This window comes from Cnephaeus nilssonii (assembly GCF_951640355.1).
Source record: "Cnephaeus nilssonii genome assembly, chromosome: 5".
NCBI classification, from domain to species: Eukaryota; Metazoa; Chordata; class Mammalia; order Chiroptera; family Vespertilionidae; genus Cnephaeus; species Cnephaeus nilssonii.
Window position 1 is genome coordinate 77,330,008 of NC_137076.1, and position 27,984 is coordinate 77,357,991.

At 44.8% G+C, this 27,984-nt stretch overlaps 1 protein-coding gene across 1 annotated transcript in view; it reads right to left on the minus strand.

The window, feature by feature from the left end:
• TRPC7 (transient receptor potential cation channel subfamily C member 7) overlaps positions 1-27,984 on the minus strand; it is a gene marked incomplete at both ends in the record, with an annotated part of 121,249 nt that overhangs the window by 66,058 nt on the left and 27,207 nt on the right. The window contains one exon of the mRNA XM_079772659.1: positions 19,744-19,926. Within this exon, the coding sequence (XP_079628785.1) occupies positions 19,744-19,926 (183 nt within the window). The remainder of the gene's footprint in view (positions 1-19,743; positions 19,927-27,984) is intronic.

The window sequence follows — 27,984 nt, forward strand, 5'->3', positions numbered from 1 at the left end:
GTGATGCTGCAAGATTTTCCAAGACTGGGCCTTAGAGATCTTCAGTATCTACCCTCACTCCTGGGAAAGCTCCCTCTTGGAAGGCAACTGCTGTGCAAGAGAGAAGCTCCGGAGACCACTGTGCTGTTAGGAAGCACAATATAGCTGGGGAGGGAGGGAGGGAAAAGGAAGGAAAGGAGGGAGAAGGGTTAAGGGGAGGGAAGGAGTGATATGAAGGTGCCAGGCATGTAAGGGAAGCCTTCTGGTATCTTCCATTCCAGCTCAAACAGCTGAGCTAATGACTCCAGACGAGGTAGCAGATAGAAACTTCCCACTTGAGCCCTGCCTGATTTCCTGACCCATAGAATTGTTACCAAGTGAAATGATTGTGTGTTTTTTTAAGCCACTAAGTTTTATGTGCCAGAATATAAGTTGAACACCTCTTTTCAGTTTGCAGTTCCTGGCATTTCATCTTGTTTCCTTCTCCATGGGGCTGTTGGGCAAGAGCTCCCTCCTCAGTCCTAACCTCTTCTCTGCCAGGATGCTCACCTCTGCTCTTCTCCCTTCCTAGGGGAATGAGCATCTCTCCTAATCATAGCTGGTCCTAACCTGTGTTCTTGATCTTTCCTATGGCCTTTGGGCCATCTGAAATTGGGCTTATGAACTCTGTTGCAGTTGCTCTCAAAATTGTAAATTTCCTCTGGTTGTCAGACCCACCACTCTGCTTTGGGTCTTCTTTCCCTCTGACAGCTATGTAGCCCAGATGCCTTCTACCACCTGCTGAGCCATAATGCCTCCTCCCTGACTCCTCTGCATCACTGGGTATCTGAAAAATGTGCCTGGAAGATGAGTCTGTTTTGTTTTCTAGGCTGAAGTCTCATCATGGGAGAATGAATGGCATTTTGCCTTCCACCTCCTGAGGAGATGACCAGGAGGGGTCTGTGGGCCAGGTGGAAGTACACAGGTTTTTTTGTTTGTTTGTTTGGTGTTTTTTTTTTTTTTTGGGGGGGGGGCTGTTTAGGGATTGTTCTGAAGACCAGATGCTGGCCTTTTTTTTTTTTTTTTTTTGATCAAGGCTCAGTTAATGGGGAGGGGCAGGAAGAGGGTACTTAGTATTTAGAGAGACACTTTATGAGACTGGAAGGGGGAAGTGGGCTTTGGGAATTGCCCATGGGGTGTTGACATCAGATTCTACATGAACTGTATACCTAGGAGGTACAAAGACCCTGAAATGGGGTCATTGCAGAGTGCTGGGTTGGCTTTGTAGAAGGGGAGGGTCCCGATGCCACTTCAGCCCAGAGATCTTGCTTTGTTGGAAGCTCTATGAGGGGAGGGATTCTTGCCTGTTTTGTTTTTATTAATTGTATTCTCTGCACCTAACAAGCATGTCAAACTTGTGGCTGGCTTTTATTTGTGGCTATTATTTTAAATAAATAATACAAAATAATATTTTCAACAGAACAGGTTAAGGTTAGAAATAGAGAATTTTTTTTCTAGTAATAGAGTAAGAACTTGGAGTGGGTGGTGACTTTCCTATGGCCCAGGTAGCATGTAGCCAGTGTCCCAACTAGTACCTGTTCCAGATCAGAATAATTGCTGAAAGATGCATTTGTAATTTTTCAGTAGCCCACACTTATCCAGTACTTACTATGTGCCAGAACTTTATAGGGCAAGTATTCTGGCCCCCACTTTAGAGACAAAGGAAAAGCGAGGTTAAGTGATTTGCTTAAGGCGACTTCAGGCTGCCTGACTCCAGAGCTCATGATTCTAACCACTATTCCACAAGGAATCTTTGTGCCGCATGTTGAAAGGTCCGTATTTCAGCAGAAATATGCGTCTTTTGATTATCTGGGAGTCAATTACTTTAGTAAGAAGTCCTTAACAGCCATGTAAAGAACCTTCAGAATATGTGTGCCTTTTTTATAACTATAACAACCAATTATTATTATAAAAGATCATTATGTACATGCATATGTCCCCTGCCAGTTTTCTCTGCACAGTCAGTCGTCTGTTATTAGCCAAGGATCTGTAACTGGTGCTAATGGATTTGGTTGACGGAACTTTGTCTTTATAAATCCTCCCTAAGGGGTCTTAATTTCTCTAAATTTCAGCCTAATGGTTACTGACACAGATTCCAAATTAATGAACATTTTAACATCTTCTTGCCCATTGAATGAGGATCTTTATTAGAAAATCAATATTATTTTGTGTCAACTAAAAATAACCTGGAGAAACTGGATAAGAAGGGTTAGTTGAAGGTCTGGTTTACTGAACATGTGGACTTGAGCAAGAGCGCCCAGCTCTGTGGTTCACTTGCCCTCCGCCTCCCTGCTTGGGAATTCCTCTGGCAGCCTGCTAGGCAGGGAGAGCTGGTCTTGGTCCTCTTGTCCCAGCACAGTGTGATAGTTAAGAACAGAGGCTTTGGGACCAGGGATGTAAGTGGGAATCTGCTCTGCTTCTGACCAGCTGCTTAACTTCCCATGACTTGCTCTCCCTCCATCATGGGAAACATGCCTGAAGCTGCTATGAGGATGTGGCTAGCATGCATGGGAAGAGCAGGGACAGGGCTGGCACTCAGAGAGCTACTCTACAGCACCTTCTTTCTGAGCATCTCTCTTAAGTCCTGATTCTTCTCTCCTTGTCCTCCCCCAGTCCCTCTCCTCTCCTCATCCATGTGGGCCCAGGGCTCTGCACTGCCCTATCCTACCACAAAGTCATCCAGGCTTCTAAATGGGCTGCAGTTCCCTTCCTCAGCTAAATGAATCTCTGTTAGGACAACTTAGAAATATGAGTAAAGCTATTTATCCTGTGGTTGGTAGGCCAGACCCTCGCAGAAGCTTCTAGATTGAACTTGTGCCCTATGTTGTAAAGTCCTGTTTTCACCTCCAAAATGACCATTACAGAGATTCCTGTCTTTTATGAGCACTGACACCATCTCACTTTAGGCCCTTATCACCTCTCACTGGACTCTTCCTAATAGTATCTTATCTAGTCCCGTTCTCATATATACCATCAAACCTTGCTACTAGAACTATCTAACGAAGGCAAGGCTGCCTATAGCCATGAAATACTACTGACTTTTGGACACAAATGGGTGGAAAGTTCTCTATTACCCAAGTGCTGTAGTAATCAACATGGAAAAGATCAAGGCTCCAGTTCAGAAATGCTGAAGGATGGTGGTGGTGTGGTGTAGTGAGTGGCTATGGGCAGGCTGAATTTGCAGAGAAAACGTGCATCTACCTAGTGATCAGAGGAATGCATTTAAAAATATGCATAACATAGTATTTTATATCCACTGAATTAGAGGGAAGAATACTAATAATATCTGATGCTTGCAAAGTACTGATGAAACCAGTTCAATTGTATAATACTGTTGATATAAAAAATAGTGTAACCATTTGAGAAAATAATTTTGCAATGTGTTTCACAAATATTTGTGTTCTTTGACCTAGTAGCCTCACTCTCAGAAATTCAGTGTTAGCAAGTAGAAGTGAAGGAAAGAAAGTGCTGTGTGATGATAATAGTAAAATATATCCTCTCTAATAAAATGGTAATATGCAAATTAACCATCACTCTGCTACAAAAGCCATGCCCACCAGCCAAGCCACGCCTGCCAGCCAATCAGGGCGAGTATGCAAATTAACCCAACCCAAGATGGCTACAGCCACAGAGAGCAAGGTTTCCCAGGTAACAGAGCAAGCCAAGCTTTCCATAGCTGTTGCAGGCTAAGCCTCCACTCAAGCTACAAAGTTTCAATTATAGAAGGTAAACAAATTCAAACAAATGGCGGCAGAATGGAGCTTGAGAGAGCAGGCCAGGGTTGCCGGCGGCAACAGGGGAAGCAAAGCTTTCCGCACACCCTGGCCGGGCTCACCCGCTTAAGGCTAAAAAGTTTCAATTGTAGAAGGTGAATTAACTGCCACAGAAATGGCTGCCACCCCGGAGGGAGCAGCAGGCTTGGCTCCGCTCCAGGCTACCAAGTTTCAATTGTAGAAGGAAAATAAATTCCAGATACCAGTGCCTCTGCTTGGGTTGCCAGGGGGCGTGGCCGGCCTGCAAACCACCACAGGCCCCTCGCTCAGGCCGCCCCACGCCCCAAGGGAACCCCACCTTGATCCGGGACACCCTTCAGGGCAAACCAGCTGGCCCCCACACGTGCACCAGGCCTCTATCTTATCTAATAAAAGAGTAATATACAGATTGATCATCACTGCAACACACAATATAGCTGCCCCCATGTGGTCAAAGATCCTGCCCCCATGTGGACACAAAATGGCCACTACAAGATGGCCAGCAGGGGAGGGCAGTTGGGAGGCACCCGTCCTGCAAGGGAGGGCAGTTGAGAGGGACCAGGCTTGCAAGGGAGGGCAGTTGGAGGTGATCAACCCTGCAGGAGAGGGCAGTTAGGGGTGACCAGGCTGGCAGAGGAGGGAAGTTGGGGGCAAACAGGCTGGCAGGGGAGCAGTTAAGCATCAACCAGGCTGGCAGCGGAGTGGTTAGGGGGTGATCAGGCTGGCAGGCAGAAGCGGTTAGGGGCAATCAGGAAGGCAGGCAGGCAAGCAGTTGGGAGCCAGCAGTCCTGGATTGTGAGAGGGATGTCTGACTGCCCGTTTAGGCCCGATCCCACCAGGATCAGGCCTAAACGGGCAGTCGGACATCCCTCCAGGAGTCCCAGATTGGAGAGGGTACAGGCTGGGCTGAGGGACAACCCCCCGCTGTGCACGAATTTCGTGCACCGGGCTTCTAGTATATGTATAAAAAGTGATTATTCACCAGTAGAGAAGGTATATAAATAATGTTACATCAATCTTATGCTGGCAGAAAAAGAATAATTACTAAAAAAATTGTAAAATGTGTACCTTCTGATGCTAGGTGATCACAAAACAATCCTATATAATAAAAGGCTAATATGCAAATAGACCGAAGGGCATAACGACCAATCGCTATGATGCACAATGACCACCAGAGGGCAGACGCTTAATGCAGAAGCTGCCCCCTGGTGGTCAATGTGCTGCCACAAGGGGAGCGCCACTCAGCCACAAGCCGAGCTCACAGTGGGTGAGCATAGCCAAGCTCATAGCTGGCGAGCACAGCCTCTGCCACCTCCGCAGCAGCACTAAGGATGTCCGACTGCCGGCTTAGGCCTGACATCCCCCTAGGGCTCCTGGACTTAAGAGGGCACAGGCCAGGCTGAGGGACCCCCGCCCCCTGAGTGCATGAATTTCGTGCATCGGGCCTCTAGTTTAATCTGTAACTGTAAGTATGTAGATACATGTCTGCACATGGGTAAGAATTGGAAGAATATAAACAAATGAAAACTGACATGGGGCATATGATTGTAGGTGATTCTTTGCCTTTTAAATATTTTTCTTGTTATAATACTGTTTGTGCAATAAAAAAGTAAGTACATTTATCAGGGGTTCTTTTTCTGTTACGGAATTTATAGTCTGAAGGTCCTCCAGCACATCTTCACAGCCCATGGCCCACCACAGCCCACCACAGCCTCCCTGCTTCCCCAGCAGGTCATGTTTCCTCCAACCCCAGGCTTCTGATCCCCCACCTCATTTTTCTCCTTTTCCTCAGCTTCCTACCTTCCTAAATGCCCTCATCAACTTTCTGTAATTCTCCAAGCATTGTCACACCTTTGTGCTTTCTCCCACTGTTTTCTCCATTGGCAATGTATTCACATACTCTTTCTTTTGAGCTCTGACCTGCCTTTCAGACTCTTGACTCAGAAGCTACCTCTTCTTCCTCCTTGAAGGTTTTCCACATAAGTTTTATCTGAATTACACTTTCCTTTCTTTGTTGGATAAAAGGCTTGATTTAGTCTGTGTAGCCTTTTGGGATGTAAACTCCTGATGGCAGGGGTTGGATCCCACTTGTCTTTTTATGTCCACAGATTTAGCTGCTAATAGGTGTCACATGAGTATTCCCTCCTTCAACCTTGCAAGTCTGCCTGTTCAGTGAGAGTTAATATGCATCAGGAGGGTAGCAAACAAAGCAGTCAGATGACATATCAGATGGGTTTATTATAGAATATTCAGTATAAAATTAATTGATTTGTAGTTTTTTCAGGATGCAATTTGTGACCAAATTATTGCCAATTTTATTAATCAAACAATGGTATTTTGTATTTAAATGATCTCTCCTCTCTTCCTCTCCTCCTCTCATACTTTCTTTCTTCCTTTTAAACAAAATTAGGCCATCAGTCTTTATCTGAGTTTCCATAGCCTGGACACCAATAGTTGTAGGAGTTCAGGAATGATATAAATAGCCCAGCGTTGTGGCTCAGTGGTTGAGCATCACCCATGAACCAGGAGGACACAGTTTGATTCCCAGATGGGGCACAGGCCAGGGTTGCAGGCTCAAACCCCAGTAGCGGGCATGCAGGAGGCAGTTGATTGATGATTCTTTCTCATCATTGATGTTTCTATCTTTCCCTCTCCCTTCCTCTCTCTGAAATCAATAAAAAAATTTTTTTAAATGATAAAAATAATGCCTAATATCTAGTAGCTTATCATGGGCTACTTTCCTATTTATCTCATTTTTATTTTCAAGAGAACTTTTGAGAGTTTCCTCAAGAGCATTTAGGAATGCATTTCACCCTGAACGTGGGATTTTGTTGTATTTCAGAAAAATAAGAACTGCAGGAAAACTCAGGTATAGTGTGCATTCATTCATTCTGCTATCAAGTTCAATAAATATTTTTTTAAGAATCTTCTACTTGTCTGAGTCTGCTCTAGGCTAGGGTTACAGTGGTGAACTGCTGCCACAGAGTTTATTGTGTTGGGTGAAATAGACAATACATAAACGTATGAAACACATGATATTTACCACAAAAGAGGACACTAGGGTAGAGACTGGCTGATGAGTTGCGGGGGCCTGATGCGGCGGGGGCCAAACATGGCGGGGATCTCCCTTTTCTGCGAACCGGTTCTAAGTGGAGGCAGCCAGGGATTGAGAAATATTAGAAATAAAGAGAGGAGAGATAGATTTGAAAGCTGGGGCTGGGTGGATCTTTCTGTGCCTGGCTGAGGCCACAGAACAGATCCAGACTGCAAAGCTGAGGCTTTATTTATAATCAGGGACAAACAAGGCAATTAACAATGTTCTTGTAAGTTTCACTTGTTTTGGCAGCACTTGCTGCCCCTCCCACAGCCCACTAGCTACCCAGGAAAGATCTAGGGATCAGTTACAGGATCAGGCTTAATTATGCTGGGAGAGGTCTGCCCTCCAAAGGAACTTGTTTGTGATCCTGCCACAGGTCAGTCCGAGGCTTAACCCTATAACCGCTTCCTACAATGAGGGAGGTAGAAACATGGTGGCCACACTCAGATAAGGTAGCCAGGCGTTGGATCCCACTTGTCTTTTTATGTCTGTGAAGGAGATAATTAATCTGAGTTTTGAATGAGAAGGCTCCAACTAGTAGAGAATCGAGGGAAAGGGATCAGTAACTTCTCTGGGGTGGGAACTAGTGTGGAGTGTTTAGGAAATAGAGAAACAGGTGTCCAGATGTACCATCTATAATAATAAAAGGGTAATATGCTAATTAGACCGGACATCTTCCGGACGTCATTCTGGACGTCCTTCCTGATGAAGCTGGGACTGGAGGGAAGCCAGCTGGGGTCCCGGGTGCCTGTGGGTGGCCCGAGGGAAGCCATCCAGGGTCCCCGGTGCCTGTGGCTGGCTGGAGGAGGGAAGCCCAGGTCCCAGGTGCTGGAAGGAAGCCGGTGCAAAAGGCCTACTCTTGCACGAATTTTCATGCATCGGGCCTCTAGTTATCTATAAAGTCTCCTCAGCAACTGGGAGCTACTTTGCCCAGAAATGCCTGAGAAGTTATGCCCTTCCCTTGGGGGCAGGCTGCAACTAATAACTGAGTGATACAGGTGTACAAAAGGCCAGCCCCTTTGCCTCCACGTGGGCCATTGTTTGTAGTGTTCCTCACACTCAGGAAATGAGACTGAAGGTAGGCCTCACTGAAACCGCATCTCAATTTAGCTTCTCCTGCCCCATCCTGTTTCTGCCTTCCATTGCAGGTTTCTCCCGAGATCACTGACTTGCACAAGGACCCTTGTTTCAGACTGCTTCTAGCAGTGAAGATAATTAGGCTGGGAGCTTCCTGAGGGCAGGGACTGTGCCTGTCTTGTTCACTTTTAGATGAAAAGTTTAAGCAGGGGCATGACATCTCTGACTATTGTTTGTGTGTATGTGTGTGGGGGGGGCAGGATGGAGAAGAGGAGGGGAGGGACAGGGCAGAGGTAGATAGACCAGTTAGAGCAGTGGTTCTCAACCTTCCTAATGCCGTGACCCTTTAATACAGTTCCTCATGTTGTGGTGACCCCCAACCATAAAATTATTTTTGTTGCTACTTCATAACTGTAATTTTGCTACTGTTAATGAATCGTAATGTAAATATCTGTGTTTTCCGATGGTCTTAGGATCTACAGCAGCGGTTCTCAACCTGTGTTGTCGCGACCCATAGGTTGAGAACAGCTAGCAGGGTCGCCTAAGACCATTGGAAAACACAGATATTTACATTTGATTCATAACAGTAGCAAAATTACAGTTATGAAGTAGCAACGAAAATAATTTTATGGTTGGGGGTCACCACAACATGAGGAACTGTATTAAAGGGTCGCAGTATTAGGAAGGATGAGAACCACTGAGTTAGAGGCTATTGCAATCATCCAGGTGAGATATGACTATGGCTGTATTGTATAAATAAAAGATCTCTATTAAGCAAAGATTTTCATCATAATTCTACTTACAAGATTCCCTGCCATCAAGAAATTAGCAAGTCACCTTAGGCAGATGAATGCTGATAAAAGAATAATGCGTTATGTATATCATGGGAGAAATATATGAAAGATCAAATGATCATTAAGACTCAGAATCCATATAGGAGCATTCACTACAGAAATGTGTAGTTGGTCTTTAGCTTAATTATTGAAGTTAGACACAGGTCCTTGGTGTGGGTGAATTGTAATTTCGAAGATCGTTTGACTAGGGGGTAAAAGAGACAGTTTGAAAATGGCTCTTGTTCTTTGCACTTTGGGCTAATAAGTGTATCTGATTTGTAGCTAATCTTGGGATCATTGGGGATTTATGTTCCTCCCTTGAATGCTCTTCAAATTCCTCTCTTCTTTTTAACTCTCAAATCAGGATATAATAATCTGGCTCTGACTATCTTAACAAATGCCACAACGAATGAATAAAATGATAGTTACACAAGCTAAGGCTACGAGGTTTAGGGAACATGACAATCAAGAAGAAGAAAAACGTTTTAAAGGATTATCCATTGATGCAAATATTTATATATTGAAAGAGCTGCACAATAACCAAAAAGGCAGTAGTTTTCTGCCCCGTTGTGACAGCCCATACATTGAGGATGTGAAATCTTTCTTCTAAATATGCAGTAACTGCTCTTTAGAGGAAGTAGTGTCAGATGTTTCACAGCAGCAGGCCTGAGGAAAGGCAGAGAGGAGGCATCAGGTGCTCTGCTTTTCTCTCAAAGCTGAATGAGGCAGGGTTTGGTGTCGGGCCAGCAATTCAGGCTAGTGAGTGGAGGGAGACTCCTGCGACCCACTGTGGAGCACTCAGTGATCTGAGCTCCACTCTGGAGGACAAAGGCCCCATAGCTCTCTAATGGCACAGGGTCACCCTGGGAGCCATCCAGCTCTCTGCTCCATCACTAAGAATGCCAAGCCAGAACCAGCATCAGTGCTTCTCTGGATAGTAAGAGCTCTTTTCCAGAGTTACAAACCAAAAGGGACACAGGTCAGCAGTGGATGGAATGGAGATGATGGCCCCATACTCTAAAGGCAGCCTGGAACATCATCATAATTGTTACATTTTTTAAAAATGTATATTTTTATTGATTTCAGAGGGTATGGGAGAGGGAGAGAGAGATAGAAACATCAACGATGAGAATCATTGATTGGATGCCTCCTACATGCCCCCTATGGGGGCATGTGCCCTTGACTGGAATAGAACCTGGGACCCTTCAGTCCAAAGGCCGATGCTCTATCCACTGAGCCAAACCAGCTAGGGCACATTGATTTTTAATCTCTAGGGGATAGTACAGGTATTTGAAGAAGCATTGAAGTCTATGCTTTATTCTTTACACCCATCTATTCATTTACTTACCACCCAATCTGTCTTCAAAGATCAAGATGAATGAGGAGAGGCCCCACCTTTTAGGAGCTTAGACTTTACAAAAATTAGAATAATCAGAGAGCCTTTAAAAAACACAATCCCAGGATTCCACCCAGAAGAATTGGATTAGAAACTCTGTAGGTGGGTCAATGACATTGGTGTTTTTTACAAAGCTCCCAGGTGGTTTTGTTGTGTAGCTAAGTTTGAGAATTTAGTTTTTTTCTAGAGAATATGAGATTGAGTTTGATCTAAACTTCCATTTGGTCTAGAGAGATGCAGAGCATCTTTGGAGAATTATAATCTTTGTCCTCAGGGGTTAGCAGTTAAGGGTTTATGACCCAGATCCTGAAAACTATCCTAGAGATTCTCAACAGTGGATGATACTGTCCTTCCCCCTCCCCCCAGGTACATTAGAGAGGGTATGTCTGGAAACATTCTTGGTTGACACACTTGGGGGAGGGTGCTACTGACATCTAGTGGGTAGAGATTAGGGATGTTGCTAAAGATCCTATAATGCACAGGACAGTGCCCACAGCAAAAAACTATCTGGCCCCAAATGTCAGTTGTGCTGAGGTTGAAAAACCCTAGTCTTAAGGGGAGTTCTGCTTCTAAAGCCAACATGGCAAACAACTTCTATAAGGTAACATTTAGTATGCACTTACCATGTTCTAGCTCAGTGATGGGCAACCTTTTGAGCTTGGTGTGTCAAACTTCGCCAAAAAACTGAGCATAACTTGGGTAGTGTGTCACTTTGAGGAAAAAACATTATTTTGCAAATGTTTCATCCTCAGGAGCAGCAAATGTTTCATCCTCGGCATGCAGCCGCCTCAGCGGCCGCATGTCATCAGAAATGGCTACGCGTGTCAGTGCTGACACGCGTGTCATAGGTTCGCCATCACTGTTCTAGCTACATTACTTGTGTTAACTAACATTGATTATTATTAGGTACTGTTATTTGTTCCTATTAAACAGATAAGAGAACTGAGGCTCAGGTAGAAATAACTTATCTGTGGTCATGTATCTAGTAGAACAAATGAAGGACTTGGGATTTGAACATGTATAGTCAGGCTTTGAGCCACAACATTATACTATTGCCCAACAGGTTCTATTTTTCTTCTCCTGATAGTTTTCCAGGCAGAAAAAGGATACATATATATTTGGATTAATCCTTCTTAAGATTTGTTGCTTGAAAAAGGAAACTTATTTTTTTTATGCAAAAGATAGTCCCTCTTAGCCAGGAGATTAATGGATATTGATTATTTTTGTGCCATGTGCCAAGGCTGGGGTCACAGAAGTGCTGAGAGGAATCTCAGAGAAGACAATGATGGATGCTTTTGACACCAGTGGATTCTTACAGTGCTTGGCAGCTAGCAGGTATCCTGCAGTGAAGTTTGGGGTAGTGCCTGACCAGCCAGACTGTGTTTCTGACAATTCTGATCTTCTTAACTCTGAGCATCTGTTCAAATGATGCCTCAGCAGGAAAACACAGTGGGAGAATGTCTGCTAAGGGCATGTGAGCTTCTGATTGACCTCTCAGACGTCCTCTAGAAAGCCCTGGTGTCCCCAGCTCCCTTTTTTTCCACTGGCCCTGTGCTTCTAATCTTGCCACTCCCTCCTTGGCTTTCTTTTCTGAGGGGAACCTTCTGGGTGCTGTGCCCCAGGGGCACACTTTATGCACTTCTGGGTCTCATGTCTATGAAAGGATCTTGAAATGAAGTTGACAGCAGACAATTGAAGTTCATGGAAGACATTGACTTGGAGTGTTAACCATTTTTTTTTTGGTAGAGATTTTCCATTTTTATTCAGAACACAGGTTATTGCCCAAGAATTTACAATCTCATCTTGGCTGGCTATTCAGCTGTCACATCTCCCACTGAATTTTTCCTGAAAACTCTTTTTTTTTTTTTTTACAGTTTTTAGTCTGCCTTCTACTGATTCTGCTTCCTATTTGCAGAGAAGCCTATTAATATGAATTCCCTCAACTTTTCTCCTTTTGGTAGTCATTATTGCTATTTGCCAAATGGCTCAATTTTTCTCTCTCTTCAAATGTATGGCAGGGTTATAGTTCCTGGCCCTACATCTGGTGGGGTGAATGATGTGATTAATTGCTGATGACAAGTTGTAAGCAGAAACTGTCTGTCACTACCAGGTGACATTGATTGCTGTGCGAACCTCTCCAGAGCTAGTCTTTCCTTTGGTAGGGTGGAAGCATTTGAGATGGTGGCCATTCTTTAGCGTGGGTTCCTCAGTGAATTCTGTTCCCATTTGGAAATAAGACAAGCAATAAACCAATCTCCTTTTGTTAAAAGCCACTACAACTTTGGTTTTGCTTGTCAACACAGCTTAGCTTCCTCTACCTTGATTAATATCCTGTCTTTTTGCCCAATAAATACGTTGCATCCATATCTATCCCTTTTGCCTTCCAGCCTTTATCAGAGGACTAGCTATCTTTTTACCTATCCTAATCATTACAACAACTTCTGATTAAAGTCCTCAGATGGCTTCCTAACCTTAAAAGAAGAACAAAGCCAAAATCTTTTATCCTGGTCTACAAGCCTCTGCATGGTCTTCTTCTTTAGACTCATCCCATACCCCACTCTTCTTCATGGGCTTTCATTATGCCACATTAACCTTTCAGTTCCTCTTATATGCTGTGTTTCCTCCCACCTTTGAACATGCTTTGAACATCTTTTTTTTTTTCTGCCAGAAATATTCTCCCCACCTCTGGTTAATTTTTCTTAGAGCAAGCATGAGTTCCTCAGAGGAACCTTCATTGACCTCCCTTATTATGTCACATCTGCCTTTAGAAGTTATAATATCATGTTTTTCCTTTTTATAATTCTTACTTCAATTGCAGTATTATGATTTATTGGTGTGAAGTTTTTATTAATATTATGGCTGACATGTCATTTTTATTCACCACCATGTCCCCAGGGATAAGCACAGCACACTTTGTGGTCGCTCAGTGAAGGCTTGTTGAATGCTTGAATGAGAATATATATAGCCATGCTGGCCACTTTGGTAACTGCTGGCCACATGTGGCTATTAAAATTTAAATTAATTTAAAAATAGTAAGTATTCCTTTCCATAATTACATTAGCTTATCTCAAGTGCTGAATAGCCATATGAGGTTAGTGGCTACCTTATTAGAAAGTACAAAATAGAAGATTTCCATCATATTAGAAAATTCCATTGGATACTGCTGGCAGGATCAAGTGACTATGCAGAGCATGCAGTTCCCTCAAGGATCTGGTTGTGACAAGCTTTCCAGTCTGTTTATTTTCCACAGTGATGCAGCTACAGGGAAACATCTCCCTCTAAACATGTTCCATACACATGCCACTCTCTTCCTCCCTCCAGTACCTGTGACTTTTCAACTTTCACCTCTCTCTGCCTAAGTTGTCCTCCCTCACCTCTTGGTGCATAAGTTACCATCCCATTCAGCACCTCTCATCCTTTAAGCCCTGGCTGAAGGATTTCTCCTTCTGAGAAACATTTTCTGAGGTCAGACTGAGCTTGTCAGTGCTTCCTCTGGCCTCCATGCTGCCCCCATTCCATCCCCGTTTGCCTTGGTCAGATAGGATTGAAAACTTTCGTTCAAACATCTCTCTCCATTGCTACATGAACCCTTCAGGATCAAGGCCTGCGTCTTGGTCTACTCAGTCTCCCAAGTGCTCAGCACAGAGCTGGTGGTATACTAGAAATCAGTGAGTGTTTGTTAAATGATGAGTGAGTGAGTGAGCAAAACTCACTTTTCTTAGTACAACAGTGTGAAGAAAGGGAACTGTGTTACTGAGTGGGGCTAAGTTTCTCCCTGCAATTCTCTCCTCTCCCATGGTCCTGTCACAGATATTTTATTTCATGTGAGACTAGCTTTCTGAGCCAGGAATCACCAGGAGTTTGGCAGAGTCAGGAAAGGGCACCTCTGAAATTCTAGAGACTGGAAGGCTCGGTGGGATGGAGCTGCCTCTTGAGAGACATGGGGAGTCTCATCAGTTGGAAGGAAAGATGGATGATACCATGATTAGATTCCCCAAATCAAGCCATGTGCCAAGATGCTAGACCTGGGGCCCCCTGGAAGTGTGAAAGAACTACCTGCTATGAACTCTTAGCTAGTGAAGTACAAAGGCTACTGCTGCTACAGTCATAGCATACTTGTCTTTACCTCACCCACAACTGATGGCTCTTTGAGGGCAAGGCTGTTTTTTATTCTATTCAGGATCCCCAACAGGCTGATCAGGGTCTGTAGAGCTCATAGATGGTGAGAGATTGAATTAACTGCCCTTATTAGTGATATTGCCTGGTAAATGACATGCTTTCTGCAGTGGGAGCAATAACTTTGGAGAAGATATTTATGTTTTCCTTTTTTTTTTTGTATTGGACCTTTGCTTAGTTATGTCCAAAGTGGCCTGCATCTCCTTTAAAGATGGAGTTAAGGCCTCTATTGTGTAAAATAGGACCTTTTGGGTCTCTTTGTCCCACTCTTCTTTGGCAGTTGAGCTTGGAGAACCAATGCCTACACAGTTCTTTTGTTGAATAGGAGATTCACCTGATCTTCATTAAGACAGAATTGGAGTCAGGAAGAAGGAAGGAATGATGTAGTAGGAAAACAACAATGCAAGTGTAGAGATGAAGAAGCAATAAAGAGGAGAGAGAGGGAGGAATGAAAATTAAGGGCCCCAATGTGTGTCCTCAGACACGTTGAATAAGAGCACCAAGGATTGTGTCTGGGTCTCTATGACTGGTCACTCAGCCGTGACCATGTGCCAGACACTGGGCTTCCTTTATGGGTGCAGCCTGGGCCCAGCTGAACCTAAACAGATTCAGAGACTGTTGGTTCCTCCCAGTTGGTGGGATTGGAATTCCCCTAAGCATTTATTCAGAGTTGGTATGCAGGGTGAAAAGAGGGCTTTTAAGAAGGATGTTTGGGCATGGTTCCCTGGGGACAAAGATAGAAATAGAGAAGACAGCAAGGTGTCTACTACTCAGATGGACCCTGAAGGGGAAGACTAAGGCCTGTGTATAGTGTGTGTGTTGTGTCTGTATATGTGTGTGTTGTGTGTATATATGTATATGTCTATATATATATGTATATATGTATATGCATGCATGTATGTATATGTATGTGTGTGTATGGGCTGCAGGCCAAAGCTGGAGGAATTGTTTCCTTTATGCATGAGACACAGTGGAGTCACTTCTGACTCAGCATGGAGAGAGAAGCATCCTTCCTTCTTCATGAGGCAAGTATGGATCCTGAAGGGACTGTGCCTTTAAAAGCTGGAATGGACTGAGATGAGTAACAGAAATGTCTTAAGTAGTGTGGACATTGACTCTAAGCTAGTGCAATGTGTGTATTAACACTCCTCATTTATACCCCCAGGCTGTGAGGCCTGAGGATATTCAAGGCACATTCTTTATCCCACTTGATCCTCATAATACTGTGAAGTAAGCATCATTATCCAAATTTTATGAAGGCAGAGAGGCTGGTGACTTGCTCAAGTGACCCTGTTAATAAGTAGTTGGACCAGGATTAACCTCAGAGTACCCTCTTAGCCACTTCTCAAAACTGCATTCCAAACACAGTGGCTAATATTTCAGATGTCATATCCACTTGGGTTATTGAGGAGGCTGAGTGACCCTTTTATATATATATGCTAGAGGCCCAGTGCACAAAATTCATGCACCCTCTTGCAGTCCGGGAGCCCTCAAGGGATGTCTGACTGCTGACTTAGGCCCGCTTCCTAAGGGGAGCAGTCCTAAGCTGGCAGTTGGACATCCTTAGTGCTGCTGCAGAGGCGGGATAGGCTCCTGCCACTGCTGCTGTGCTTGCCAGCTGTGAGCCCGGCTCAGGGCTTCTGGCTGAGCGGCGCCTCCACTGTGGGAGCACACTGACCACCAGGGGGCAGATCCTGCATTGAGCATCTGCCCCCTGGTGGTCAGTGCGTGTCGTAGCGACTAGTCATTCCACTGTTCGGGCGATTTGCATATTAGCCTTTTATTATATAGGATGAGAGGCCCGGTGCATGGATTTGTGCACTGGTGGGGTCCCTTGGCCTGGCCTGTGGGAATTGGGCCGAAACTAGCTCTCTGACATCCCCTGAGGAGTTCTGGATTATGAGAGAGAGCAGTTCTCGGGTGATGCACCCTGGAATTGGGCTTCCTCCTCTCTGGTTCTGGGTGCGTCATCTGAGAACCACAGTTGCCAAGTCACTGCAGCTCGGCAGATCCTGCGTTGAGCATCTGCCCCCTGGTGGTCAGTGTGCATCACAGATATTGGTCTGACCATTGAAAGGTCAGCCAGTCAGCTGGTTGCTTAGACTTTTATATATATAGATGTATTTATTGATTTCAGAGAGGAAGGGAGAGGGAGAGAGAGATAGAAGCATCAATGATGAGAGAGAAGCACTGATTGGCTGCCTCCTGCATGCCCCACACTGGGAATTGAGTCTGCAACCCAGGCATGTGCCCTTGACTGGAATTGAACCTGGGACCCTTTAGTCCACAGGCCGATGCTCTATCCACTGAGTAAAACCCGCTGGGGCCTGAGTGACCCTTTAGAATAGAAGTCATGAAGAACAATCACATACTCTTAAGGCCTTTGGTCATTTCAGGAGGCATGTTAGGCTATAAGGATGATGTCTTTACACAGGGACATTTCTAGCATTCTCTGGGGAGATATCAAAGGATAAGCTAGGGAATGTATCTGGGGACAGAAGGACCACTGTAGTCCCAAGGAAAGGGACATTACTGAATGTTAGCACTGATGCTTCCCTGTGGAACTGCACAGAACTTTAATAGTTTCTAGAGCATTTCCTTTCATATCAATTATTTCAAAGTTTACAGAAAACTCTGTGAAGCAAAAACTTATATGCCCATTTTGCAGATGGAAATAAGGCTCAGAGAGCTTCAAAGACTTACCCAAGAGTACATGGCTAGTAAGTGTAAGAATCATGCTAGAAATCTCCTGACACCCACTTCATGATTCCTTCCTCTTTACCAGGTGGTCCCTGTGCCATAGAGGGGTGATTATCTTTATCTAACAGGGGCTGACATTCTGACTGAGCCAGCCCGGGGGCCAGACATGAAGATGGTGCCTAAAGAGAGGCAAACATGCAAGTGAAGACAGGATCCAGGGCACAGTACCAGCCACAGGGCAGTACCCACTTCATTCAGATCTATGCACTTTATAGGTATTTAGGCTGATTCTATATTAGAATTTTCCAGACTGTTACATTGGACAGCTAGATTCATCAGATATTCCATGAGAAATACAGTTCTATGGTTAAGTATTCATATTGTTGCCTTCTTTTAGAGTAGCAGTGCATATTAAAGGCTCTCTAATGTCTTTAAGAAAATAAATCTATTTGACTTATTTGAACACAAAACCTTTTTTTAAAGTCATACCTATTAGCAGCCCATGAAACTGCCAAGAACAACTAGTTTACTTTAATCACTGAATTAATGGTTTGCTTTTTATATCACGTGGGCCAAGCCTTAGGAATTTTTTTGCAGTTTTATATTTTAGCCTCAAGACTCAGATGTATATCAGGTGTGAAAGGCAGTGTATTTGTAAATAGGCCTTGGTGCTAGTCATTTCCTAATTCAAAGACCCAGGAGTAGACTGTGTCCAGGCAAGCATGCTAAAGCTCATAAATTAAAACTGAAATCTTATTATATTATTAATAAGTCTTTAATATTAGGTATTTTCACTGGTAAATCATAGTAGAATAAATGTCAAGGAAACTTATGAGTCTGTTTACTGTTGGCCAATGACATACATGGTTTGGGATGGTGGTGCTTTGATGGAGGGAGGTCTTTGAGTGAGCAAGGCTGACATTTTATGCAGGTTGTTTATCATTGTCTTAATTGTGGATTGCAGCAGACACTTGACATTCATAATGGATATTTCTTGCCCTAATTGGCGAATACCACTAGAGTAAATGATTTTCCCCATAAAACCTCTTTATTCTGACTGGAATCGTCATGTTCATGGAGTAATTCACTTTCTCTTCTTGCTCATCACTGTTCCCATTTTGTAGTTGACGATGAGAGGGAACATGTAGCTATGAGGTAGTGGCCAGACTTCTGGACTAGTTGACTGATCTACCTCCAGTGACAGTTTTGCTAAAATGTTTGAATTTATGTTTCAGAAAAATGGTGAATGCTTGTTTTTATGGACTGTTGGAATTGCTCCTGAATAGCCAAAACTGTGAAAGTAAATCTGCAAATGCTAAGCATCTCCAATACTTTGGGTTTTCTCTGTGCTGGGAAGCAGGGGTATTCTTGGCTTGGTGAAGGTAGGAAATGCTTGTGGTTCTGGAAACTCAAGCTCATCCTCACCATTGCCAGTCTCACAGCAGGGTGTGCTTGAACTTCAAGGCCTAGAATGGGTCAGCAGCTTCAGGAAGAGATGTCGGTGCTTTGATGAAAAGCCTCAGTGAGCTCTTGGGATAGGCTAAAAAGTGAGTTTCCCTGAGCTAAGAAAATTCAAATTGTAGCCTGACTCCACTCCTCCCATTACTCTATACTTTCTAATATTTATCTAAGGCCACCTTTTTCATGCTTTATCAACATATATTTAGGACTCAGAGTCTTTTAATAAATGTTTTTCTTCGAATTTTTGATTTTTGGTTATTATTAAAAGGGCAAGAAGATTTTATCAAACTTGGACGCTATCTCTAGATGAGTTCCACAGATATATGTGTGGGATTTTCCTCATAAAATTCACCCCTCACAAATTAAGACAATCAGACAAGAGCAGAAATGTCCAGAGGCTGTTTTGGGGCATTGAAAATATGCCCAGTATTGATTCTGTGAAATAGCTGGGGGAAAACCCCGGAAAGACTGATCAGCCATCCTGCTGATGTGGAAAGCACTTTGATATTTAAACACATCTTTGGGTCTTTGATCTTTGGAGCTCTGCCGTTTTCATCAGGATGAATGATGTCATCTAACCTAAGAGCAGATTCTAAAGAACTCAGAGTATATCTAAATTGGAACCATAATTGAGTTTTGCTTCTTAGGACCTTGATCTGACCAGCTACTGTAGGTCTGAGTGCAACTGGGTGCCAGTGGCCTTTAAACAAGCTTGCTTTGTGAAAGTCAATGGAGCTTTCTACTGTGGAATTTCATGAGCCTGAGGAGTGCAATTCCTCTAAGCCTCCCAGAATCATGGATTCCACAAAGCCTCTACACTAAAACATTTTCTACACAAGGGGTCCCCAGGCACATGGAGAAAGCGCATTACATGCTATTGCACAACCTGAGTAATTTGTTTCCCATGAAAACCCTCAAATTGGCCTGCTTGCTGATGGGAACACTAACTGTGACATTGTCCCTGTCAGTGGTTTGGAGGCTGAAAATCCCGTTTTGTTCTCAAGGCTCAAAGCCTTTTTATGGTATGACTATCATGATCTCTCTCTCCTGGTAGCCTGGGGATGTGGAAGTGAGTTGCAGAGAGGGGCTCTGGGCAGTTCCCAGTCTAGAGAGAAATTGGATAATTGGTGTTGTCACTGTCACCTTGCATAAACATAAAATAAACATGAGCACAAACCTAGATCAGCAGCCATGCCAGGTGGGAAGGCCAGGAGAAGAAGTGGGGAAGCTTACCTTCTTGACTTCATATTTAATGGCGAGTTTGATCCGGCTCAGACTTGGGCGCTGGTGGTCGGACCAGACTTGGAAGTTCACATCACCATTTAAAATCGCTTCCACCTCTTCTGTGTCTCGGCATAGGTCCAGCACGCCCACCACAAAATCCTTGCATTGCATAGATAACTTCCTGTAATCGTTCTAACAGAATAAAAAGAAATCAAAGGTGTGTCATACTGAGCCCCACAGGTGGGCTTGCCCGGCACAGCAGGGTTGATCAGCAACTATCCACCAAGTGTGAGTTTATGGAGAGCATTAGAGCCAGGGGATGTGCTGGATCCAGAAGGCAGTGCAATTTGTCTTGACACAACAATCTAGAAGACATCTTCTCTAATCTAGGATTTATCAAGATGTGCTCCATTGGGCTACCTGCATCAGAGTCAGCCTGGATGCCTACTAAAACTGCAGACACCAGGCCCTGTCGCAGACTTCATGGAGCTGAGGCCCAGGAATCTTTTAACCTTGTCCTGTAAGCGATTCTGATGCCTGCCAAAGCTCATCCTGGGCTCTCTCAAAGCAGCAGCTCTCCCTGCTCAATTCTGAGGGAGGAGTAACAAGGAATGAACTTCTAAGGCTAGTGAAACTAACACTTCACTCATTTACCACCAGTCTATAATGGAAGCTGCTCTTCACAGGAAGTTTACTGAAAAGATACGGCTGATATGCTAAATTGGAAAAAAATGTGCACAGGTGTGCTTTCTTTTTATATGCTGAAAAAACTGCTTATAAATGATCAATTTAAAAACCAAATGTAATTTAAATCTAACAGGAGTCTTGCTTACCACAAATCCTTTTGTGTGGCAAATCATGGCTTCTTAAATTGCTTGCTTGTTGAATAAGCAATTTTAGACTTGAATTTTTTGGTTTTGTTTTTTTAATAAGTTGCTGCTGGAGTTTTCTCTTCTCTTCCCTAGGTATACCTTTTGGAATTATTTTTGAGAGGCTGACTTCCTTTCCTAGTGATAGGCCAGCTTCTCTCTCCCCCAGACAGACTACTTCAGTTCCAGATAATGATCCAAAATGTGTTGGACAAAAATATGTTTCATGTCACCCTCATACCGGTACTCCTCCCAAATGTTTTCCCCTGGAGGCTTCCTTGTTGATTTCTTAGTTAAAATGCACCTATTCGGAGTCTGTTCAGAAAGGATACAAGAGACAAACATCCTTTCAGTGCTAATCAATGTCAGCAGCCCTGACTGGTAAGTGATAGTTGATAAACAGGAGTGCAGTTTTGCTTTTCCAGAACTTGGATTCCTCAGCAAATAGATGTAAGCCAGGCAAACTGCAGAAGCTCAGCCATTTTTCTGAATTAGTGATTCTTGCTTCTTTCCAGCACTGCTGCATCAAAATGTCCCCTTGCATTAAAGAAGAGGTAAATAAATGTTTATTAGATCGGAAAAAGAAAAAGGATCAGGAAAATGTTTTTAGAAAAGAGAGGACTCCCATTTATATACATAATTTAGGGTGAAGAACGGACATGCTAGAAAGAAAAATGACTGCTCAGCTCAGGCAGATTGCCATGGAGAAAAATTCAGGGAAGATACTTGGAGTGTTTAGGTTTTGGCAAATAGCCCAGAGAACAGGTGGTGACATGAAGAGCTTTGTTCTGTGTTCCTTCATTTCTCCTTTCCTTTCCTTCCCTAACTTCCTCTCTTCCTTCCTTCTTCCTTCCTTCTTCCTTCCTTCTTCCTTCCTTCTTCCCTCCCTCCCTCCCTCCCTCCCTCCCTCCCTCCCTCCCTCCCTCCCTTCCTTCCTTCCTTCCTTCCTTCCTTCCTTCTTTATTGAGAGTCTACTGTATACTAGGAATAAAAATTGGTAATGAACAAAGCAAATGTAGTCACCGAGTAGTGTGGGGGTAGAGGAGGCTAGGGATCCACTCTCAGGATTGTGCAAGAGTAATGCTATGTAAAACTTTCTCAGAGCTTGTCCCAGCTAAGATAGTCTGAGAGCCTCAATGAGCCAGAGATGGAAGCTCAAGGAAATGGGCAAGAAGGGTCACTTCATCATATGCACCTATTTAACTCTGGCAGGCCTGCTGCTACAACTCAGTTTCCCTGAATCTCCGGCCCCTACTCTATCAACTTTATTGATGCTTTCTCAAGAACAAGGAGTCTCTGAATATTACTGACTTCCCTATTCACTAGACAAGACCTCATCTCTTGGTGGAAACTCCTGCCTAGAGCTGAATGCATGGATGGATATAGAAAGGAAGTGGAAAGGGCTTGACACAGGCCTTGGCCCAGGCTCCCCATGCTAGGAGCAAATCAGACTGTACTGCCCTAGAGCCTCTGCACACTTCTTGGTTCAGCACAGTTCAGAATATAAGGCACCATTTCATTAGGTACTTTCACTTTTCTGGGCTTTTTTAGCTAGCCTGGACATGGTATGGGGAGACACACCAGAACAAGCAGCTAGGTTTTTGCTTTCTGCATTAGACACTTAGGCTGGAAGACAACAAGCCTGGTGTCTGCAGATGGCTTGAAGAGACAGAGAGAACCCGTGTCGACTGGAGCTTAGAGATGACATGAATATGGATAGTTGCTGATAGGAGGGTCATGACCCAGGCTTATCAGAACATCCTGGGGGATTATGATGATTATGGTTTTCTGTGTTATCCCTGAGCTCAGTGAACCTTCCAAGCCACACTCCACTACTTTAGTTGAGACACATACCCCAAACCTCACAGGTACCCCTTTTAAAAATAACATTTTTGCAATCTGAATTCTGCCAGTTCCAATGGGTATCAGATGTTCTACCTGCATCATCTCATTCAGTCCTTGTAAAAACCTCATGATGGAAGCACTATCAGCATTTTCAACTCACAAATGTAGAACCTGAGACTCAAAGATATAAGAATCCACTTTTCCTTATGCAGTTATCCTCCATTATTAATGGGATACACACACACACACACACACACACACACACACAGACAGACACACACACACACACACACATACACACGCACGCACGCACACTGAGTGGCCAGATTATTATGATCTCTGAATGCATAATAATCTGGCCACTCAGTATATATATCCTATATAATAAAAGCCTAATATGCTAAGTGTCAGGTTGGCCATTCAACCAATCAAAGCATAATCCTATCTAATAATAGACAAATATGCAAATTGACCATACCTCCGACACACCCACAAGCCACACCCACCATCCAATCAGAGCGAGCATGCAAATTAACCCCAGCCAAGATGGCTACAGCCACAGAGAGCAAGGTTTCCTAGGTAACAGAGGAAGCCAAGCTTTCTGCCTGCCCTTGCCAGGCCTAAGCCTCCACTTGAGCTACAAAGTTTCAATTATAGAAGGTAAACAAATTCAAACCAATGGCGGCAGAATGGAACTTGAGAGAGCAGGCCAGGGTTGCTGCCGGCAACAGGGGAAGCAAAGCTTTCTGCACACCCTGGCTGGGCCCACCCGCTTAAGGCAACAAAGTTTCAATTATAACTCCAACACAAATGGCTGCCGGGCCTCGGAGGGAGCCCCAGGCTTGGCTCTGCTCCAGGCTACAAAGTTTCAATTGTAGAAGGAAAATAAATTCCAGATACCAGGGCCTCTGCTTGGGTTGCCAGGGGGCGTGGCCGGCCTGCAAACCACCACAGGCCCCTCGCTCAGGCCGCCCCACACCCCAAGGGAACCCCCACCTGATCCAGGACACTCTTCAGGGCATATCAGCTGGCCCCCTCCCCTGTACCAGGCCTCTATCCTATCTAATAAAAGAGTAATATGCAGATTGATCATCACTGCAACACACAATATAGCTGCCCCCATGTGGTCAAAGATCCTGCCCCCATGTGGACACAAAATGGCCACCACAAGATAGCCAGCAGGAGAGGGCAGTTGGAGGCACCCTGCCTGCAAGGGAGGGCAGTTGAGAGGGACCAAGCCTGCAAGGGAGGGCAGTTGGAGGTGATCAACCCTGCAGGAGAGGGCAGTTAGGGGTGACCAGGCCGGCAGAGGAGGGAAGTTGGGAGCAAACAGGCTGGCAGCAGAGTGGTTAGGGGGTGATCAGGCTGGCAGGCAGAAGCGGTTAGGGGCAATCAGGAAGGCAGGCAGGCAAGCAGTTGGGAGCCAGCAGTCCTGGACTGTGAGAGGGATGTCCGACTGCCCGTTTAGGCCCGATCCTGGTGGGATCGTGCCTAAACGGGCAGTCGGACATCCCTCAAGGGGTCCCATATTGGAGAGGGTAACAGGCTGGGCTGAGGGACAACCCCCTCCATGCACGAATTTCGTGCATCGGGCCTCTAGTATGCTAATGATATGCTAAGGTCACTCAACCGCTCACTATGATGTGCACTGACCACCAGGGGGCAGACAGTCGACCGGTCAACCAGTCGCTATGATGTGCACTGACCACCAGGGGGTAGACGCTCTGACCAATAAGTTAGCTTGCTGCTGAGGTCCAGCCAATCAGGACTGAGTGAGATGGGCCAGACACACCCTGGAGCCCTCCTGCGGTCTCTCCCCGGCCCTGATCATGCACCGGTGGGGTCCTTCGGCCTGGTCTGTGCCCTCTCGCAATCCAGGACCCCTTAGGGGATGTCAGAGAGCCAGTTTCGGTCCGATCTCTCAGGCCACACCAAGGGACCCCACTGGTGCACAAATTCGTGTACTGGACCTCTAGTGTGTGTGTGTGTGTGTGTGTGTGTGTGTGTGTGTGTATGGGTGTATGTATGTATGTGTGTGTATATATATATATATTAGAGGCCTGGTGCATGAATTCATACATGGGTGGGGTCTGGCCAGCCAGGCCAGCGGGAGGGGACATGGGTAGTTGGCCAACCTGTCTGCTGGTCGAACTCCTGGTCGAGGGGACAATTTGCATATTAGCTTTTTATTATATAGGATATACACTGAGTGGTCAGATTATTATGTGTTCAGAGATCATAATAATCTGGCCACTCTGAGTGTGTGTGTGTGTGTGTGTGTGTGTGTGTGTATTCCAAGACACCAAGTGGATAGTACCAAATTCTATATATACTATGTTTTTTCCTATATATCCATACCTATGATAAAGTTTAATTTATAATTAGGCACAGTGAGAGATTAACAACAATAACTAATAAAGTAGCACAATTATAATATACTGTGGTAAATTATGTTAATGCGGCATTATTAAGTAAAATAAGGGTTACTTGAACACAAGCACTGTGATACCATGGCAGTCAATCTGATAACTGAGACTACTAATGACTAATGGGGAGGGTAGTATACACAGTATGGATATTCTGGGCAAAAGGATGATTCACATCCCAGGCAGGACAGCATGGGATACTGCAAGATTTCAACATGCTACTCAGAGCAGTGAGCAATTTAAAGCTTAATTGTTTATTTTTAGAGTTTTATCCTATCTAATAAAATAGTAATATGCAAATTAACCATCACTCATCTACACCCAAAGCCACACCCACCAGCCAATCAGGAGAGAGTATGCAAATTAACCCAACCAAGATTGCTGTGGTCACGGAGTGAGCAGGAGGGTTGGGTTTCTCCGGCAATGGAGGAAGCCAAGCTTTCCACACACCCTGGTGGGCCCAGGCTCCACTCAAGGCTACAAAGTTTCAGTTATAGAAGATAAATAAATCCCAGATGCCAGGGTCTCCACTTGGGTCGCCAGGGGGCATGGCCGGCCAGCAAACCACCACAGGTGCCTCGACCAGGCAGCCCCATGCCCCAAGGGAACCCCCACCCTGATCCCTGACAACCTTCAGGGCAAACCAGACAGCCCCCACCCATGCACCAGGCCTCTATCCTATCTAATAAAAAAGCAATATGCAAATTGACCATCACTCCAACACACAAGATGGCTGCCCCTATGTGTTCAAAGATCCTGCCCTCATGTGGACACAGGATGGCCACCACAAGATGGCCAGCAGGGGAGGGCAGTTTGGAGGGATCAGGCCTGCAAGGGAGGGCAGTTGGGGGCGATCAAGCCTGCAGGGGAGGGCAGTTAGGGGTGACCAGGCCGACAGAGGAGGGAAGTTGGGGGCAATCGGGCCTGCAGGAAAGGGCAGTTGGGGGGGACCCAGGCCTGCAGGGGAGACCAGTTGGGGGGGGACCAGGCCTGCAGGGGAGGGCAGTTGGGGGGGACCAGGCCTGCAGGGGAGGGCAGTTAGGGGCAATCAGGCTGTCAGGGGAGTGGTTAGGGGATGATCAGACTGGCAGGCAGAAGTGGTTAGGGACAATCAGGCCTATCAGGATCGGGCCTAAATGGGCAGTCAGACATCCCTCGAGGGGTCCCATATTGGAGAGGGTGCAGGCTGGGCTGAGGGACACTCCCCCCTTCCCCCGTGCATGAATTTCATGTACCGGGCCTCTAGTATTTAATATTTTTGAACTGTGGTTGATCACAGGTAACTGAAACCATGGAAACTGAAGTCACAGATAAGAGGGCACTACTATATTAGTCACTTATCTCTGGGTCACTCTCACCTTCTCTGAAGAGTTTAGATCCTGTCTCACTGTCACTCTTCCCAAAATTACTACTGTTGTTAATTTTGGTGGTTTCAATATCTAGGAAAATAACCCTCCCATTACCCTACTTTCTCGTTTACTTGATATCTTTTTTAATGACTTATTCTCAACTCTAAAGCTACCATTCACTCTCTTAGTTATTTCTAATATATCCATGACCCTAACATCAGCGCGCGCTCTCTCTCTCTCTCTCTCTCTCTCTCTCTCTCTCTCTCTCCCTCTCTTTCTCTCTCTCTCTCTGGATAAAAGACTGACTCTGGTTGAGTCTAACTGCTTCTGCCTCTGCACAATAAATGTGGCAGGAAAACATACAACTGCACTGATAGGCATGCTGTAAGTTCACTGTCTACAATGTTAGGTGGGCTTGAGTGTTCCTGGGCAATTTACTCTCCCTCTCTCCTAAACAAGCATTTCATACCTTCCCCTCTCCTCAGTCTTCTATCACCTCCTCCCTCCCCTAACTCTTAGACAAGGACCTTTCCTTTTCTACTTGGAAAATAAAGTCATCAGAAGAGAATGACACATGCTTACACCATCACACATCCTACCTTCATCGTCTATATTCATGGACTCTGTTTTCCTTTTTCTTACTGTGGATGAACTGCACCAACTCCTTTCTAGGGTCAGCTCATCTACTTGTGTGCTGGATATCATTCCTATGCCTACTCAAGGACGTGGCTCCTGCAATCTTCTTGTTTCTTTTCTACCTTGTAAGTTTCTCCCTTTCCCTACTAGCTTAGTATGCAAACCTGCTGCTGTTCTCTTGTATTAAAATGGAATTTCTCTTGATCCCAATTCCCTTTCCAACCATTACTCTACTTTTCTGTTCCATTTTATAGAAAACTAGAGGCCTGGTGCACAACATTTGTGCACTGGGGGTGGGGATCCCTCAGCTCAGCCTGCACCCTCTTGCAGTCTGGGACACTTCGGGGGATGTCTGTCTGACAGTAGACAGACATCCCCCAAGGGGTCCTTAGTGCTGCACAGAGGTGGGAGAGGCTCCCACCACCGCTGCTGCACTCGCTTAGCTGTGAGCCCAGCTTCTGGACGAGTGGCGCTTCCCCTGTGGGAGCGCACTGACCACTAGGGGGCAGCTCCTGCATTAAACATCTGCCCCCTGGTGGTCAGTGTGCATCATAGTGACGGGTCATTCCGCTGTTAGGTAGATTTGCATATTAGGGTTTTATTATATAGGATTCCTTAATTGAGTTGTCTACACTGAGTATTTCCAGTTGCCCTCCTTGTAATGTTTCTTATTCCATTTAATAAGACTTTCCCATCTATACCCACTGCCTCCACTGAGACTGAGCTTATCAGTCACAAGTGACTTTCATGTTGCTAAATCCAATGGTTGATACAAGTTCTTTACCTGACTTCCAGCATATCATACTCTTCTGTGTTTTTCTTCCTGAATGACTACTTTTTGCATTTGTTTTGATTCATTCTCATATCTCTGATGTCTTAATTTTGGAATGCCCAAAAATGTGCCCAATCCTTTGAATTCCATTTTTATCTGTTTACACTAATTGCCTTAGTAGTCTTATCGAAGATCTATATGCTTATGACTCCAAAATTTATATCTTTAGCCCAGCATTTTTTTCCTGAACTCAGCTCATATAGCTAATTTCCAACTTGATATTTCCTGTTGGATGCTAAATGAGCTTTTCAGACTTAATCAAACTAATTCTGGATCTTGTCTGCACCACCTCA